Below are 19,697 nucleotides of genomic sequence, written 5' to 3' on the forward strand. Positions count from 1 at the left end.
TCCTGCTGAGATTTGGGAAGGCTAGCTATACAAATTTCCTTTGACATTTCCTTTTAGTTGCTAGCACTGGGCCATATCCTCCCTCTGTTCCATTTGTCTTAAATTCAAGGCTAGAAGTTAGTTTTACTGAAGTGTTGGTCAGTGTGAGCTGAAGACAGACTTGTTCTAGAAGACTCTGAGTACCTATTGAATGAGTAAGTCAAAAATAGGTTGCTCTCACATCCAGTTCTCACAGCATCAAATAATTCCAGAGTATCCACTAGATGATTTCTGTTTATAGTCTAGACATTAAAGAAACGGAAGTTTGGGGCACCTGGGTGGTTCAGTTGGTTATTTAATCTTCGTCAGAATCTTGTAATATAGATAATATTCTTGGTTTCATCGAGAAGGAAACTGAAGTTGAGAGGTCACACAGCCAGTACCAACCGGATTCAGACAAGTCTTAATCTATAACCATTAATTTTATTACCTGCAATCATAGTGCTCAATAAATTTGATACTCTTTCCACTTAATATATCACTTTAAAAATATTCTACAGCATCATTGTGTTGTTTCCCTCACATTTTGGATCGTATTCTCATGATAGGTCTTGAAGTAGCAAAGGGTATGACTCCTGATGTACATTCATGAAATGGGTCTCCAAACAGGTTGTAGCGTTTTGAAATAGGGACAATCTACGTCTTGAAATATGGACAGCTTCAAAACTTTTGTGGCATTTGGAATCATTGTAAAGCCTCTGTAAGGTAAGAAAGCACCTCAAATTTGACTTGAATCTCTGAAATCTCTCCTTTCACTTACAGGCTCTACTTCTCATCTAGAATGCTTGGATTTACTTCTCTCATGATAACCTGGACTCTGAAGAGGCTTCAGAAACCATCCAGTTGAATTCTCTCTTTTTCCCAGATTGGGGAAACAGGTCCAAGGCAGCTGAGTGCAAGTCCCCGCGCCTGTCACAGGGCATTTTTCTTCCTGCCACCTTACTAGATGCAACCTAGGGTCGCAACCGGTTGTTAGAAACAACACTAATACATTACAATCAGGGCAGGCCTGTCTCTGCAGTATTCAACGCCTTTTGACACGCATATTGTCACAAAACCCTGAAAGGGAGAGCTGGATAATCTTCATCCGTAAGCAGACTGACCAGGTGAGGGGCGGAGCAAGGCCTCTCTCGGCTCTTCCACCGGCTATATTAACAAACAAACAAAAAATGCCTGGCTCTAGTCGAGCCCTTTCAAAAAAAGAAGAGAGAGACATTTTTTTCCTTTTTTAAAAGGCAGCTGCAGGGCAGCCCGGGTGGCTCAGCAGTTTAGCGCCACCTTCAGCCCAGGGCGTGATCCTGGAGACCCCGGATCGGGTCCCACGTCGGGCTCCCTGCAGAGCCTGCTTCTCCCTCTGCCTGTGTCTGTGCTCCTCTCTCTCTCTCTGTGTCTCTCATGAATAAATAGATAAAATCTTAAAAAAAAAAAAAAAAAGGCAGCTGCAGGGTACCAGGTTCGCACTGGCACAGGGGCCAGCGGGGCGGGCGGCAGGGCAGGGCCGGCCCCTCCGCGGTGGGCTCGGTCAGCGCAGCGCAGCGTAGCGCACCGCACTGCGCAGGCGCGCACCTGTACTGGCGCAGGGGCCGCGCGCCCGGCCCGCCCGCCCGCCCGCCGCCTCGCGCGGCTTCCCTCCCACCTCCCTCAGCCCCGCACCCTCCAGGCCCCGCCTCGCCCTGCTCCGCGCCGGGTCTTCGGCTGCAGCCGCCGTGTGGGTCCGCGGGCGGGCAAACTGCGTGTTGCTGCGTCATCGGCAGTGGCCGGTTTGAATGAGACTCGTCGCACCCGTGCTGCCGCCACCACCGCGCCTCCGCCTCGGTCGCCGCCGCCACAGCTTCATCGCGTCCCTTTCCCTTCGACGCCCTTGCCAGGCCCAGCCTTCCTGCACCGCCGCCGCCGCCGCCGCCGCCGCCTCTCGAGCCGCCATGCCGCTTTATTCCGGTGAGCTCCTTCCTCACCCTGCAGTCCGGTCCCGCGCCTAGGCCTCGAGTAGGCCGGGCCTGCAGGGCTGGCACCGGGCTGAGGACGGGGCGGGGGAGGGGGCCGGCCGGCCTGGTGGGAGGCGACTGCGTGGCGACGACCCTGGCCGCTTTCTCTCAGCCCGCTGTTTGCGAGCTCCGCAGCTCGAGGGACCGCTGTCCCTTCTGGGCGGGGTGGGCGGGAGTGGGGATGGGGAGCGCGAGTCCGTCTCCGCGAGTGGTGACTCTGCAGAATAGTTTCTGTCGCCGTCCTGGTGAGCCCGGGGAGGTGAGGGTGTGTCCGGAGGCCCCCGGGGCGGGCCCGGGCTCGGTGGTAGCTGCGGAGAGGGAGAGTCAGGGAGGGGGAAGCCTGAGGTACGGGAGGATGGAAGCTTAGCCTTCCTCCGTCGTGCTTGGGGTTTACCTCAGCCAGCTCCCCACAGCTTACTCCTTGCCGCCTTTGGCTCAAACACCCCCTTTTGTGGTACCAATTTCAGTTTTTATCCAGAGGTAGATCGTGAACTTCTTGCTTCGTTTTCGTTTCCTCAAACGTTGTGTATTGGGTTTCCACTCCTGAAGCGTGCTGTTAGCTTTCAGACTTAGAGGAATACAAATACCTGCAGGCGTCATTTCCTTTTAAACGGCGATTGACAGTTTTTATTTTATTTTGCTTCAGGCAGTCCCAAGGTATTCCTGGCCAGCGATCACATTTTCACTAGTGAAGGGACCTTGCTGTTGCTGATTCTTACTCAAAATGGCACCTAAGTGGTGACTTCGGTTCGCTGTGGGCGTGTGATTCATTGGCCATACCCAACTCCATGATCATTCCTTTATGAAAGATTCAGCTTTTTCCAAAGAAGGATATGAAACAAAGGAATAATGTTTAATCTTGAGGTGGATTCTTAATGGCCTAGAATCTTGAATACTTTAATGATTGCTGAACCTTTCTAAAGCCACGATTAACAGGAGAATGGTACTTTGAAAGAGTCTATTTACGCAACGTAGAAAGGAAGAGTTATTAATTGATAGCAATAAATGCCAGTGTATGCTGGACTTAAACACACTGGTGGACTCACAACACCAACCCCTCTCTTTGTTCCCCTCAAAAAATACTTATATTCCCCAAACTATCTATCTTAACGTTAAGTTCTATCGTAAATATTTAATCGTATCTTTTCCTTATTTCCAAAATGAGAGAATTGGAGTAGATTTTTAGGATTTCCTCCTTTGACCTCTCCATATTGAGAATTTATGTTTTCAGGTTCTACAAAAACCCCTATATTAAAATGAGAGTATTTCAGGTACCATTTCATGAGTTTTAGCAGAGAATTAAATAGGTCTGTATATGGTTAAGTGCTGTAAAAATAAGTGAACACCTGGTATACCTGGCACAAAGCTAGTGTTTTTATACATGTTGCTTTTTTTAAATCTTCAACATAATGGTATAATACTGGTACAAGTCTCTTTGATGGATAAGCAGAAAGTTTCAGTAACTTGCTCATGGTGACACAGCTAAATCAGTTTCAGATAGGTTCCTCTTCATTATATCTAATATTCTTTTGGTTTAGTCTCTTGCTCGTGTTATTCTCTGTTCTAGTTTATTTCAGAATTACAGTTGTGCCCACTTCAGACCCATTTTCCAGCTGTTACAAGAGTGATCTGATGTGCAAAGCAGACCAAGGTGGTCTTTATGAAAACCTTTCACAGATTTTGCATTTTTATAACACAAAGCCCAAAACCTCCTGTATATTTTAACATGACTTCTGTTATCTTCCTTAACTTGATCCTTGACCACCTTCCAGTTTCAGCCTCTTTGTCTCCCCTCGGGGAATTACTCAAATCTCAGAACACATAATCCAGTTTTATGCTTTTGATGTTTTTCTTATCTTTTTCAGATATGCTTATATTTTAAGTGGCTAATTTTTTTTTTTTTTTTAAGACTCAACTCAATGTTGATAATTAGAACCCAAAGTTACCACTTCTTCCAGGGAATCCTTCACTCATGAAGCATTCCACTGTGATCCTGTGGCATTTATAATATTTATATTGTATTGTTAATTATTTTGACCTTTTCTGCCCCTTTTCTCTCTTATTAGAATCTAAGTTCATAGAGTCTTCCTAGAGCTTGTTCTGGGCTTAATGAGTGCTAAACACAATAATTGAACTAGTGAAGGAATTGAGATTTGGAATAAGGATTAGTTTTTCATATTTTGGTGTTATTAGGAAAACAGCTAATTGTGAGATTCTCATTTGAGTAGATATGAAGTTTTCAGTGGAAACGAGCTATGTATATTGTGTTTACTTATTTTTATGGATTTCAAAAGTTAGCTATTTTATGATGCCGATTGGAATTTTAATTATACGGTAAAATATACGTAAAAAATGTACTATTTTAAGCATTTTAAAATTATATTTTTTGGTATTAAGTACATTCATATTGTTGTGTGACCATCATCAGCATTCACCTGCAGAACTTGTTCATGTTCCTGCACTGAAATTGTGTACCCATAAAACAATAACTCTCCATATCCTCTTCCCCCCAGCCTCCTGACAACCACCATTCCACTTTCTGTCTCTATGAATTTGACTACTGTAGGTACCTTACATAAGGGGAATAATAAAATTTGTCTTTTTGTATCTGGCTTATTTTGGTTAGCATAATGTCTCCAAGGTTCATCTATGTTGTATAGCATGTATAAGAATTTTGTTACTTTTTAAGGCTGAATAAGATCCATTTTATGTCTGAACCACATTTTGTTCACCCGTTTATCTGTTGATGGACAACTTGGGTCGCTCACATCTTTTAGGCTCTTGTGAGTAATGCACTATGAACACGGGTATATAAATATTTGAGACCCTGCTTAACACTTTTGAGTGTATACTTAGAAATGGAATTTTTGAGTCATATGGTAAGTTTAATTTTTTGAGGAACCACCATACTTTTTTCCACAGTGGCTGTGCTGTTTCATATTCCCATAAGGAATGCTCAGGGGTTCCAGTTTTTCTCCATCTTCACCAGTACTTGGTATTTTCTTCCTCCCCCCCCCTTTTTTTTTTAAGATTTATTTATTTATTTATTCATGATAGAGAGAAAGAGAGAGAGGCAGAGACACAGGCAGAGGAAGAAGCAGGTTCCATGCCGGGAATCCGACGCGGGACTCGACTCCGGGTCCCCAGGATTGCGCCCTGGGCCAAAGGCAGGCGCCAAACCACTGAGCCACCCGGGGATCCCCTCTTTTTTTAAATAGCCATCCAAATGACTGATGTAGGATTTCTATGTTTTTTAATGATTTAGTTGTATCTTTAGATTCTTAATATTTGACTACCTCTTGCTCAGGAACCAAAACCTTTCAATTTTCCCATGGAACCATTCTTCTTATAATCCAGAATCTGTATTCTTTAACCTGTTTTAAATATGCTTTATTTTTCCAATAATTTTTTTTTTATTTTTTTCAAGTTATCTTTCTAACTTCTTTAGTCTTTCTATTCCCGCACTAAGTACTGATTTTAATAATTATTTATTTAAACACATTTTGAAGTCTGTGAACCTTATTCTGGGAAATATTCCAAAGTGATATTTTGTTGAGATTATTAGAGTAGGATTCAGAACACTTGAATGTTTACTAACTAGTTTTGTGACTAGTAAATCAATCATCTCATAAGGCTTAGTTTTATTTATCAAATAAGTTGGATTAGATTGAATTACATTTTATTGAGGACCTTCTATGTTCAAGTTAGTCCTGATTAGGTAAGCATTTTGAGCATGTAAAGAGGAATGGCATAAGCTAGTTCTTGAAAGCCAAAATAATGGGTCCCTAGGGATCTTCTAAGTCTGAAGTTCTTTTATTTTAATAAATGAAAAAAAATTATGGTTTTGCTTGCAGTTACCGTGAAATGGGGAAAGGAAAAATTTGAAGGTGTAGAATTGAACACTGATGAACCTCCAATGGTGTTTAAGGCTCAGCTTTTTGCACTGACTGGAGTCCAACCGGCCAGACAGAAAGTTATGGTGAAAGGAGGAACATTGAAGGTAAAATGTAGTCCAAATTTTTATTATATACTACTATATAATTAGTGGAAACAAACACCAAAAAGTGTGTCACTTGAGATGTTTTTTTAATTTGGCTAGAGTAGATAGTCTGAATTTATAACTGTCTTATTCATGTTAGTGTAGGAAGGAACATTGTAGCCATTTCAAAACACTGTATTATAAAAGCATCATTAAACTTTTCATTTTAAAATGCATTGTATCCAGTGAATATTCCTAGGCGTCAAAAGAGTAAGGAACTTTCCATTTGTCTCTGTTTGGAATTTTTTCCTGTGTGTTAAAAGTATTTTATTTTGTTTAGATTAATACAAAAATCTATCTATCTATCTATCTCCTTAGTAGTTTTCTTTTATGGAGTGAAGAAAATATTCTGTTAAAACATGGAACAATATGGTAGATTAAAAAAAGACTTTAAAAAAAAAGACTATAAAAGGTATTTCTTTACATTCATTTGAATATTCAAATTCAAAATATTTCAACATCTTTACCAAAGCACTGGCTCTGGAATACTGGAAAACTGTTAATTTTTTCTTTTAGCCTGTTTAATATTCTATGCATTAAAAAAGAGCTATTGCTTAGGAATAATCACTGTTTAAAACCTGTTTGGAAGTGGGATAAAAAATTTTTGTTTAAAAAGAGAGAACATTACTTTTCCTTTAGTTCCATGGAATGGTCACATCAACTACAGGTAGGAATCTAAGCTTACTGGCATCATTGGTGACAGGCCACAAAAAGATGCAAGCATTATTGTTGTTTGTAATACGGTAGAAGTATAGTTTAAAAAAATATTATCCTCAAGAGTTAGATATGAAATGCCAAAGAGCAGTTGTTAGCTTTAGAGATATGGCTTGGTTGCCCCTCAGCTGGGCAGTAAAACTAATGTTGGTGAAGAACACATTGTTTCCCCTCCAAGGTGCAATATGAGTGTTCAGTCATTCGAAACTTGATAGCCCAATTTGTGATGAGCTGTATATTGGTGGTGTACTATGGAGAATTACAGAAAGATGGTAATTAAATGAAACTGACTACTAAATAGCTATCACTTAATGAATAATTATTCTGTGCCAGACTTTTATTTTCATTAATTCCCAATTGTATGTATTCTTAAAATGAGGAGAGTAAATAAATATATTTTATGATTTCATAAATGAGAAAACTTAGCATCAGAGATTTAGGTAACCTATAGCAAGGCACCAGAAGAGCATGCAATATACAAATTAAGCAGATCTCAGTTCATTTTTCATTTTTGTGTACCCTCAGATAAGTAAGTGATCTGAGTGAGCATATATAGTTATCATTTCTTACGATTAGTAGTAATGGCCCTTAAACTGAGAAGGACATTTAGGAAGTTACTGTTGCACTTTGAAGCAAGATGTCCAAAGAAATAATTAGTGGCACCACCAAAGAGGAGGATATTGGGAGCCTGGCATCATCTATATAAAGGAAGGAATACTATGGAAATGACATCCTGTGAAGGGAGAGAGCTTAGCTGCAGTATTTCAAGATACCTGTGGGCTAATCATGACATTAAAAATTGTTTCAATTGAAACAATTGAAAAAGTATTTAATTGCTTAATGTGAAATTTAAGACTTGAAAAACGTTTGTGGACTTAAGAAAAGTTATTAAGGGTTAGTTTGCCTCTGGTAGTCCTAGTATAATTTTTAATGGCACTTTCATTCTCAAGAATCTCCTGCTTTGGACAATAAATTATATAATTCTAATTATGTAGACCTATTTCACAAGTTACTCTTCATTCCTGTCACATAAGCTGATTATTAGCTTTGTTGGTTCCATACATGTAACAAATATGCAAAAAGTTAGTATCTGTCATCATTCAGGTGTTTTTTAGTCTTTTTGGTACTGTCACGTTGTCTTTTAGATTGTCTTGTAGTTTAGGCTTTTGTTAGACTTACCAGCTTTAAGACTCCATTTGAAAAAATACTTTTGATTATAGTAATCTTAAGTAAAATCTGCCTACAGAAAAAATTTATTCTGTTTTGGAGTAGTTTAAAATTAATTGATTATTAGAATATGTTCAATTTATACAGGAGTTAAATGTTTTTCATTTGTTTTTAAAACAGGATGATGATTGGGGAAACCTCAAAATAAAAAATGTAAGTATTATAAGAGCCCTTGTTACAATTCAGTTTCATTCTTTTTTTCTTTTTTTTAGCATTTTATTTATCTGACAGCACAAGAAGGGGGAGCAGGAGAGGGAGAAGCAGGCCCTCCACTGAGCAGGGACCCCGATGTGGGGCTTGATCCCAGGACCCTGGGATCACAACTTGAGCCAAAGGCAGATGCTAACTGAGCCACCTAGGCGCCCTATAATTCAGTTTCTTAATTATTACACACAAATGCATTCCAAATGCTTTTTTTTCCATATATATATATATATCCAGTTGTTTCATTGGTATCTATTGAAAATACTTTCCTTTTCCCATTGACTTACTTTAGAGTCTTTCTTGAAAATCCATTATATGTAGGTTTATTTTTGGACTCCTATTTCATTGATATATTTGATTATAACTTATGCTGGTACCCATGGTCTTAGTTATTAAAGCTTTATAGTAAGTCTTCAAATAACATAGTATAGGTTCTCCAACTTCTGCAAGAATATTGTAGCTGTTTTAGCTCCTTTGCATTTCCTTATAACCAGAATAAGTCTGTCAGTTTTTACAAATGGACTCCTGGAATTATGAGATTGTATTGTTTGGTTAGTTTGGGGAAAATGGGCATCTTAACAGTATTGAGTATTAAAATCCTTAAATATGATGTTCTCTATTTAGGTCTTGATTTCTCTTAGCTGGGTTTTGTAGCTTATTAATGTAGGATCTCTGTGGTTTTTGTTAGATTCTCTGAACTTAAGATTTCAGGCTGTTGAAAATTATATTTAAAAAAATTTTTGTTTTCCAGTGTTTATGGGTAGATTATAAAAATGTAGTTTATGGGGATCCCTGGGTGGCGCAGCGGTTTAGCGCCTGCCTTTGGCCCAGGGCGCGATCCTGGAGACCCGGGATCGAATCCCACGTCGGGCTCCCGGTGCATGGAGCCTGCTTCTCCCTCTGCCTGTGTCTCTGCCTCTCTCTCTCTCTCTCTGTGACTATCATAAATAAATAAAAATTAAAAAAAAAATGTAGTTTATTTTCATCTTGTGACCTTGCTAAATTCACTTAATAGTTTCATTAGTTATTTTTTAGATTCCATTGGGCATTTTTTATGTACATGATCTTGTTATTTGCATTTGCAGATTTTAGAAGAATTTTTCTTCTTCCTTTTCAATCTTTATGACTTCTGTTTCTTTTTATTGCCTTAATTCCCTGGGCTAGGACTTCTAATATAGTGTTGAATAGAAAGTGGTGAGAATGGGCATCTTTGTCTTATCCTAGCTTGTTCACTAAGACCTTTTAAATTATGAATGGCTGTTGAATTTTATTAAGAAGATCATATGATTTTCTTACTTTATTCTGATAATCTGGTTAGTCTCAATTTTTTTTTAAAGATTTTATTTATTCATGAGAGACACACAGAGAGAGAGAGAGAGAGGCAGAGACATAGATAGAGGGAGAAGCAGGCTCTATGCAGGAAGCCCGATGTGGAACTCGATCCTGGGACTCCAGGATCACGCCCTAAGCCAAAGGCAGACGCTTAACTGCTGAGCCACCCAGGTGTCCCAGTCTCATTAATTTTTAATTGTTAAACATTGTATTTCTGGGATGTGCAGCTCTCAAGGTTTTTGGTTTTTGCAGGCCCATTTATATTCCTAAAGATTACTATTTTTAAACCCCGAAGAGTTTCATCTATATGTTATATCTATTGATATTTATCCTATTAGAAATTAAAACTGGAATTAAAAAACCTATTTAAAAAAATAAATAAATAAAAAATAAAAAACCTATTTATTTAGAAATAACAATGACAAACCAGTTACATGTTAATTTTATATTTTTAAATGTTTTCCAAAAAATATTGTGAAGGACTGGCAGTGTTCTGTATTTTCACAAATCTCTTGAAAACCTAGCTTCTATTAAAGAAGGTATTTGAATTCTCATATTTGTCTTTGCATTCAATCTGTTGTAATATGCTGTTTTAGTTGAGGTACATACAAGAAATATGCCTTCACACAGTTAAATAGTTGGGAATGGGAGACATCTTTTTGGATAAAATTGTAAACATCCTTCTTTCATAGTACACTCAAACTCAACATATACTAGCTTATTATTGGTTAGTTTGTGGTAGAAATCACATCAGTGACCTTTGTACATGAAAATCTATTTGTAACTGGAAAGATAACAAGTACATAATGACAGATATAAAATGCTAATTTTCACTTGAAAGCTCTAATTTTGTCATTGGCAATTAACTATATATAGTCAGTTGTTTTTCTTAAGGCAGCAGACTCCATTTATTTTTGAGAAAATGTTGGCTAAATATTTGAGTATAAAAACCCATAATTTGTAGTAGTTTTAAGTAAAGATAATAGTCATTGAAAAAGCAACTAGTCCACTTTGCAACTCAGACATTTACACAAGCTTATCCTGAAGAAAATGATCATACTTTGGTATGCAGATGTGTTATTTCTATAGACACACACACACATACACACACACTTTTTTTTTTTAGAGGGATGGAGGTAGGGGCAGAGAGGAGAGAGTAAGAGAGAGAATCTTAAGCAGACTCTGCCCAGCAGGAGCCTGACGCACGTCTCAGTCTCACCATCCTGAGATCATGACCCGGGCCGAAATCAAGAGTTGGACAGTTTGACTGAGCTACCCAGGCGCCCCACTGATAGTTTTTTAAGAGACTTTTTTTTTTTTTTAAGATTTTATTTATTTGAGAGAGTGAGTAAATGAGAGCACGAGTAGCAGAGGGAGAGGGAAAAGCAGGACTCCCCTCGGAGCAGGGAGCCCCATGTAGAACTAAATCTAAGGACTCTGGGTTCATGACCTGAGCCCAAGGCAGATGCTTACCCAACTGAGCCACCTAGGGCCCCATAGACTTTATTTTTCAGAACAGTTTTAGGATCACAGCAAAAACTGAGTAGAAGAAACAGAGCTTTCCTATATATCCTCTACCCCACACATTCAGAGCTTCCTCCATTGCCAGCATCCCCTACCAGGATGGCACATTTGTTATAATTGATGAACTTACATTGACACATCATTGTTGCCCAGTGTAAACCAGTCCATGGTTTACATTAGGATTCACTCTTGGTATTGTACATTCTGTGGGTTTGGACAAATGTATGAAGACCTACAATGATGTATTCACCATTAAAGTGTCAAACAGAGGAGTCTTATTGGCCCCAAAATTCTGTATGCTCTGCTTATTCATCCCTTGAACCCCCTGAAAACCATCGATATTTTTACTGTATTCATTGTTTTCACCTCTTTCCAGAATGTCATGTAATTGAAATCCTACAGTATATGTCCTTTTCAGATTGACTTTTCCTTTTCTTTTTAAAAATTTTTTAAAAAAGATTTTATTTATTTATTCATGAGAGACAGACCAAAAGAAAAGAGAAAAGAAAAGAAAAGAAAAGAAAAGAAAGAGGGCAGCCCCGGTGGCCCAGTGGTTTAGCGCCGCCTTCAGCCCAGGGTGTGATCCTGGAGACCCAGGATTGAGTCCCACATCAGAGTGGAGCCTGCTTCTCCCTCTGCCTGTGTCTCTGCCTCTCTCTCTCTGTGTCTGCCATGAATAAATAAATAAAATCTTTGAAAAAGAAAGAAAAGAAAAAAAAAAAAAAGCAGAGACATAGGTAAAGGGAGAAGTGGGTTCCCCACAGGGAGCCCGATGCGGGACCGGATCCTGGAATCTGGGATCACGCCCAGAGCGGAAGACAGACGTTTAACCACTGAGCCACCCAGGTGTCCCTAGATTGACTTTTTTTTACTTAGTATGCATCTAAGTTCTCCCATGTCTTTTATTTATTTATTTGAAAGATTTTATTTATTTATTCATGAGAGACCCGGTTGGGGGGGGGGGGGGCGGGCCAGAGACACAGGCAAAGGGAGAAGCAGGCTCCATGCAGGGAGCCTGACATGGGACTTGATCCCGGGTCTCCAGGATCACACCCTGGGCTGAAGGCGGCACTAAACCCCTGAGCCACTCGGCCTGCCCCCCTCCATCTCTTTTAAATGGCTTTAGTAGTAGTTCAGTTCTTTTTAGTGCTGAATATAGTCCATTTTCTGGATGTACCACAGTTTATTCAAATACCTACCAAAGGAGATCTTGGTAGGATCTTGAAGGACAAGTAAGTTTTTCTTTTTTTTTTTTTAACGAGTGCTTCCTATTTCATTACAAATTCTGTTGATTTCAACAGAATATCAAAAAGAAATGTATTCAAAGGTTGAGATTTAAGAAAATTAATAATTTTTAACAGTTCATTTGATAGCATTACTTTGCTATCAGAGTTCAATATTGTTAATATTTTTGGCCTCTAGTGATTTACCACCATTAGTGCAGATGTCAGCACAGTGAAAAAGGGACAATCACATTTTAGTATTATGAAAATAGTTTTCATCTTGTTCGCTCTGTGAAAGAATTTCAGAGATCAGTAGTGGTCCACAAACACTTTGAGAACTGGGACAATCCCCTTGAAAAAAAAAAAATCCCCTTGAGTCATGATTTATTTATCTCATTTATGTATTGCTAGATTGAATTTTTACCTTTTTTAAAAAAAAGGTAATTTGTATATATATTCTTGAGGGATATTAGTATTTTTATTTGGGGACATATTACCCTCTCTTCTCTGAATGAGTTTGTGTAAAATTGGTATTATTTCTGTAAATACTTGAAATAATTTACCAGTGAATTTTATCTGGACCTGGATTTTCTTTATGGGAATTTGACTGATAATTCAATTTCTTTAATAGATACAAAGTATTTAGATGTTTTTATTTTTTAAAAAATATTTTTATTTTATTTTATTTATTTATTCATGAGACAGAGAGAGAAAGGGAGAGACACAGGCAGAGAGAGAAGCAGGCTCCTCACATGGAGCCTGATGTGGGACTCGATTCCAGGACTCCAGGGTCATGCCCTGAGCCAAGGCAGATGCTCAACCGCTGAGCCACACAGGCATCCCGATTTTATTTTTGTTTTTGTTTTTTTTTAAAGATTGTATTTATTTATTCATGAGAGAGACAGAGAGAGAGGCAGGGACACAGGCAGAGGGAGAAGCAGGCTCCATGCAGGGAGCCTGACATGGGACTCGATCCAGGGTCTCCAGGATCATGCTCTGGGCTGAAGGCGGCGCTAAACCGCTGGGCCACCTGGGCTTTCCTGATTTTCTGTCTTTTAATGTCAGTTTTGACGAGTTTTCTCTTTTGAGAAAATTTGTTTAAATATATTGAATTTATTGGCATAAAATTGTTCATAATATCCAAGATATTCTTTTTTTTTTTTTTTAAGATTTTATCTATTTATTCATGAGAGACAGAGAGAGAGCCAGAGACATAGGCAGAGGGACAAGCAGGCTCCATGCAGGGAGCCCGATGTGGGACTCAATCGAGGCATTCCAAGATCACGCTCTGAGCCGAAGGCAGACGCTCAATTGCTGAGCCACCAAGACATCCCCAAGATACTCTTTAAAATTCTTTTTATGTTGCCTTTATTTGTTGATGTTCTCCCGCCACCCCCCCCCCCTTTATTCCCAATAGTGTTATGTCTTTGGTGTTTTGTTTTGTTTTTGGTCAGTATTTATCTATTAAGAATTTATCGGTATCCCTGGGTGGCTCAGTGGTTGGGTGTCTGCCTTCAGCCCAGGATGTGATCCTGGAGTCCTGGGATCAAGTCCTGCATCGGGCTCCCTGCATGGAGCCTGCTTCTCCCTCTGCCTGTGTCTCTGCCTCTCTGTGTGTGTATCAAAAATAAATAAAATCTTAAAAAAAAAAAAGAATTTATCAATTAGTCTTTTCAACTTTTTACTTTGTTGACTTTATATATTACCCATTTTCTATTTTACGGATACTTACTCTAAATTATTTCCTCTTTTTCTGCCTTGGGTATAAATTGCTTCATTTTCTTGCTTTTTTATGTGTGTACTTAAATCATGATTTTTTTTTTTTACTTTTCTTTCCTTATGTAGACACTTAAAATTATTATTTTCTCTTTAATCATTTGTAGTTGTGTCCACAAGTTTTGATATGCTGTGTTTTTATTATGCAGTTAAATATTTTATTTATGTTGTGATTTTTTTGTTTGTTTTTTTGACCCATGGATTGTTTAGAACTATGTTATTATTATTTGGGGCTTTTAGTAATATATTTCTGTTCTTTATTTCTAATTTGATTCTGTTGTGGTCTCATAACATACCAATATTATTTTGGTCCTCTGACATTTATTAACTCCTTTTTATGGACTGTATATGGCTCAGAAAGCCTGAAGTATTTATTATATGGTCTTAATAAGAAAAGTTTGCTGACTCTTGGAATAAAGAGTCTTAAGATGATGTCTTTGAACTGCTGCTCTAGGATTTATATTATGTATCTTTAACTTATCATCCTCTGCCTTAAATAACAAATGACTTCAGGTATAGGATAAGATTATTAAAATAGTATACTTCCATTTCCCTGGTCCTTGGTGCTATTGTCGTATAGTTTACTTTCACGTGTTAGAAATCTTATACTAGGTTCCTATTTTTGCTTTACATAGTCATTTAAAGAGATTAAAAATGTTTGCAACTCATTATTACTATTTTTGGGATTCTTCCTTTGGATCAAATATAAAATTTTCATCAGATATCATTTTCTTTCTTCCCTTCCCTTCCCTTCCCTCTCCCTTCCCTCTCCCTTCCCTCTCCCTTCCCTCTCCCTTCCCTCCTCCCTTCCCTCCTCCCTTCCCTCCTCCCTCCCTCCCTTCCTTCCTTCCTTTCTTTTTTTTTTTTAATTTTTTTTCTTAAGATTTTTATTATTTATTCGTGAGAGGCAGAGACACAGGCAGAGGGAGAAGCAGGCTCCGTGCAGGGAGCCCGACGTGGGACTCGATCCCAGGTCTCCAGGATCAGGCCTTGGGCTGAAGGCAGGCTCTTAACCGCTGAGCCACCCAGGCGTCCGCTTCCTTCCTTTCTTTCTCTCTCTCTCTCTCTCTTTATTGAGAGACACACAGAGAGAGGCGGAGACATAGGCAGAGAGAGAAGCAGACTCCAGCCTGATGTGGGGACTCAATCCCCAGACCCAGGATCATGCCCTGAACCGAAGGCAGTGGCTTAACTGCTGAGCGACCCAGGTGTCCCAGATAACATTTTCTTTTGCCTAGAGAATTTATACATTTCTTGCAGAGCATATCTGTGAATTTTCTCTGCTTGTGTTTTTCTGCAAAGCTCTTTATTTCACCTTTATTTTTGAGAAACATTTTTGATAGATATAGAATTCTAGATTAATACTTTTTCTTTCAATACATGAAAAATGTCTTCAGATTTGCATAGTTGTCATTCTTTGTTGCTTTGCACATAATGTATCCTGTTTCTCTTGATGCTTTTGAGATTTTTCTCATTGTTGCTTTTAAGCAATTTAACTATGTTTTGGAGAGGTTTTCTTTGTGTTTATTCTGTTTGAACTTCTTAGATTTGTGTGTTTACAGTTTTTCTTAAATTTGGAAAAATTTGGGGGATCCCTGGGTGGCGCAGCGGTTTGGCGCCTGCCTTTGGCCCAGGGCGCGATCCTGGAGACCCGGGATCGAATCCCACATCGGGCTCCCGGTGCATGGAGTCTGCTTCTCCCTCTGCCTGTGTCTCTGCCTCTCTCTCTCTCACTGTGTGCCTAGCATAAATAAATAAAAAAAAAATTAAAAAAAAAAATTTGGAAAAATTTTAGCTATTATGTTTATTGTGTGCCCTCTCTTTTGAGACTACAATTACATATGTTGGGTAGTTTCGCTCATTGTAGAATTTTGGTCCCTTTTATTTGTGGTTGTGTGTGTGTGTCTGTATGTATCTGTTCATCTGTTGATGGATATTTGTGTTTCTACTTTTTGATTATTATGAACAGAACTGCTGGGAACCTTCATATTTGTAGATGCATGTTTTTATTTTTCTTGAGTAAATAACCTGTGAGTGAAATTGCTGGGTCATATGGTTAAGTATATGTTTAACTTTGTAAGAAACTGCCAAATATACTTTTCAAAGTGGTTGTTAAGCCATTCTACATTCTTATGAACAGTATACGATAGTTCTAATTGTTCTATTACCATCACAGCATTTGATTGTTGTTAGTCATTTTTCTTTTAGCCATTCTAGTGGGTGTGTAGTGATACTTTCTTGTGGTTTTAGTTTACATTTATCTGATGACCGATGATATTGAACACTTTTCCGAGCTTATTGGCAACTTCTTTATCTTCTTTTTGTGAAACACCAATTCAGATCTTTACCTATTTTTATTTTTATTTATTTATTTTTAAGATTTTATTTATTTATTCATGAAAGACACAGAGAGAGAGGCAGAGACACAGGCAGAGGCAGAGGGAGAAGCAGGTTCCATGCAGGGAGCCCAATGTGGGACTCTATCCCAGCTTTCCAGGATCACACCCTGGACTGAAGACAGACGCTTAACCGCTGAGCCACCCAGGCGACCCAGGCGTACCTATTTTTAATTGGATTATTTTCTTAATTGCATTTAATTGCATATAAAGAATATATACTGGAATCAAGTCTTTTGTGGGATATATGTGCCATGATATTTTCTCTCAGTTTTTGGTTTTTTAGTCTTTTTAATATGTTTTGTTGAGTAGAAGTTTTAAATTTTGTTGAAGTATAATCAGTTTCTTTAATGGTTTTGACTATTTGCATCCCATCTAGGAAATCTTTGCTTGTGTCAAGGTCCCAAGAGACTTTCTGTTTTCTAAAACTTTTACAAATTTTAGCTTTTATATTTAGGTATATCATCTGTTTTGAGTAGACTCTTATATTTGTTGTTAAGTAATGATTGAGGTTTATTTCTTTTCCTATGAGTATTCAGTTGTGTGAGCACATGTAAGTGTATTTCTGGATTCTGTTCTCTCCTGTTGATTTGTATATGTACCTTTACACCAGTCCCCAGTCCCCACTGTCTTGATTATTCAAGACTTGAAATCAAGTAGTATGAGTCTGATTGTTCTTTTTCAAAACTGTTGGCTATTTTAAGATCTTTGCGTGTCCTTTGCACATTTTAGATTCTGCTTATTATTATTATTTTAAAGATTTTATTTATTTATTCAGGAAAGACACAGAGAGAGAGAGGCAGAGACACAGGCAGAGGGAGAAGCAGGCTCCATGCAGGGAGCCTGACGTGGGACTTGATCCTGTGTCTCCAGGATCATGCTCTGGGCTGAAGGTGGTGCTAAACCGCTGAGCCACCTGGACCACCCTCTGCTTATTATTTTCTACAAAAGAATCTGCTGGGATTTTGATTAGAATTACACTGATACTATATATCAAATTGGGACATCTTTTTTTAATTTTGAAAAATTTTATTATTTTGAGAGAGAGAGAGAGCTTGAGTGCATGAGTGGGGGGTATGTGTGTGAGGAGAGAGAGAATCTTAAGTTTTCACACTTACTGAGGAGCATGATGCAGGGCTTAATTTCATAGCCCTGAGATTATGACATGAGCCAAAATCAAGAGTCGGATCCTTAACTGACTGAGCCATGTAGGCACCTCCAAATTGGGGCATCTTTAGTATATGTGCTGCCAAAGTGAGCACCCAAATTGGGACATCTTAATATTGAGTTTTCTAGGGGTGCCTGAGTGGCTTAGTCAGTTAAACATCTGACTCTTGATTTCAGCTCAGGTGATGGTCTCAAGGTTGTGTGAGCCCCGCATTGTGATCAATGCTGGGTATAGAGCCTGCTAGGGATTCTCTCCCTCTCCCCCTCCTCCTCCCCTGTTCTCTCTGTCCCTGAAAAAAAAAATACAGAGTCTTCTAGTTTATAAGCATGGCATATACTTCTTCATTATTTAGATCTTAAAATTTCTCACAACTGTTTATTTTCTTTTTTTAAAAAAGATTTTACTTATTTCTTTATTAGAGAGAGTGCGCGCGCACACACGAGTAGAGGGTAGAGGGAAAGGGAGAAGTAGACTCCTTACTGAGCAGGGAGCCCAGTGCTCCCAGGACTGAGATCATAACCTGAGCCAAAGTCAGATGCTTAACCAAGTGAGCCACCCAGGCGCCCTATTTTCTTTTCTTTTTTTTTTTTTTAAAGATTTTATTTATTTATTCATGAGAGAGAGAGAGCCAGAGAGCCAGAGACACAGGCAGAGGGAGGAGCAGGCCCCATGCAGGGAGACCCGATGTGGGGCTCGGGTCTCCAGGATCTGGCCGAGTGCTGAAGGTGGCGCTAAACCCCTGAGCCACCCTGGCTGCCCTGTTTTCTTTTTTTTAAAGAGATTTATTTATTTATTTAAAAGACAGCATGCATGTGGAGGGAGGGGCAAAGGGAGAGAATCTTTAAGTGGACTCCCTGCAGAGCATGAAGCCCAGTATGGGGCTTCATCTCATGCATGATCCATGAAATCATGACCTGAGCTGGAACCAAGAGTTGGATGCTCAACTGACTGAGGCACCCAGGCACTCCTTATATTTTCAATACTGGATCTTACACATGGTTTTTTTTTTGTTTTTTTTTTTGAAATGTCATTAAATATTTTATGGTATTTGATCCTATCATAAATGGTATTTTTCAAATGTCATTTTGCATTTGTTTATTGTTAACATAAAGAAGTAAAATTCATTATTGTATATTGTTCTTGTATCCTGTGATTTTGCTGATTTTTACATATTAGTGTTTAGGATAATTAAGGTTAGGATATAATCATGTTGCAAATAAGAATGGTTTTATTCTTTCCTTTTCAATAATCTCCATGCCTTTTCTTTCTTCCTTGCTTTATTGCACCAGTTAGGATTTTCAGCACAATGTTGAGAAGTGGTTGATAGTGCATACATCATTGCTTTTTTCCTGATCTTAAGAGAATAGTCTTCAGTTTGGGCTAGAGTTGCTTTATAGATGTTCACCATTAGTTTGAGGAAGTTCTCTATTTGTAGTTTGCTGGGACCTTTTATTCATGAATGGGAGTTGAATTTTTCAAATACTTTTTCCATCTATTGTAATGATCATTTTTAAAATCATTTAATCTGTTAATATGGTGAAATACATTGATTCTTTTGAATAGTAAACCAACCTTAAATTCTTGGGATAAACCGCATTTAGTCATTATGTATTTTTCCTTTTTATATATTGCTGGGTTCTATTTAGTGGTTTTTTTGTTAATGATTGTTGTGTTTATTTTTGTGATAATTACTGGTTTATAGTTTTCTTGACTTGTCTTTGTATGCTTTTGCCATCAGTATAATCCTGTCCATATAAAATGGGTTAGGAAGCATCCCCACCTCTCCTCTTTTCTGAAAGAGACTTTCTTTTTTTCTTTTTTTTTTATTTTAAAGATTTTATTTATTTATTCATGAGAGATACATGAATCTCTCAGAGAGAGAGAGAGAGAGACAGAAGCAGAGGGAGAAGCAGGCTCCATACAAGGAGCCTGATGTGGGACTCGATCCCTGGTCTCCAGGATCATGCCCTGGGCCAAAGGCAGGAGCTAAACCGCTGAGCCACCCAGGGATCCCCTGAAAGAGACTTTCTTGAAATGGCTCATAGAATTCTCCAGTGATCTTGGAGATTT

The 19,697-nt window shown here is 38.6% G+C and overlaps 1 protein-coding gene across 2 annotated transcripts in view; it reads left to right on the forward strand.

Annotated features, from left to right (window-relative positions):
* Positions 1 to 1,630: 1,630 nt before the first annotated feature.
* USP14 (ubiquitin specific peptidase 14) overlaps positions 1,631 to 19,697 on the forward strand; it is a 44,725-nt gene continuing 26,658 nt past the window's right edge. For both annotated transcript variants that reach the window (XM_038543698.1, XM_038543699.1), the window contains exons 1-3: positions 1,631 to 1,977; positions 5,879 to 6,024; positions 8,125 to 8,157. In XM_038543698.1, coding sequence (XP_038399626.1) covers positions 1,806 to 1,977; positions 5,879 to 6,024; positions 8,125 to 8,157 — 351 coding nt within the window. In that variant the 5' untranslated portion in view covers positions 1,631 to 1,805. The remainder of the gene's footprint in view (positions 1,978 to 5,878; positions 6,025 to 8,124; positions 8,158 to 19,697) is intronic.

Source organism: Canis lupus, chromosome 7 (assembly GCF_011100685.1).
Source record: "Canis lupus familiaris isolate Mischka breed German Shepherd chromosome 7, alternate assembly UU_Cfam_GSD_1.0, whole genome shotgun sequence".
NCBI classification, from domain to species: Eukaryota; Metazoa; Chordata; class Mammalia; order Carnivora; family Canidae; genus Canis; species Canis lupus.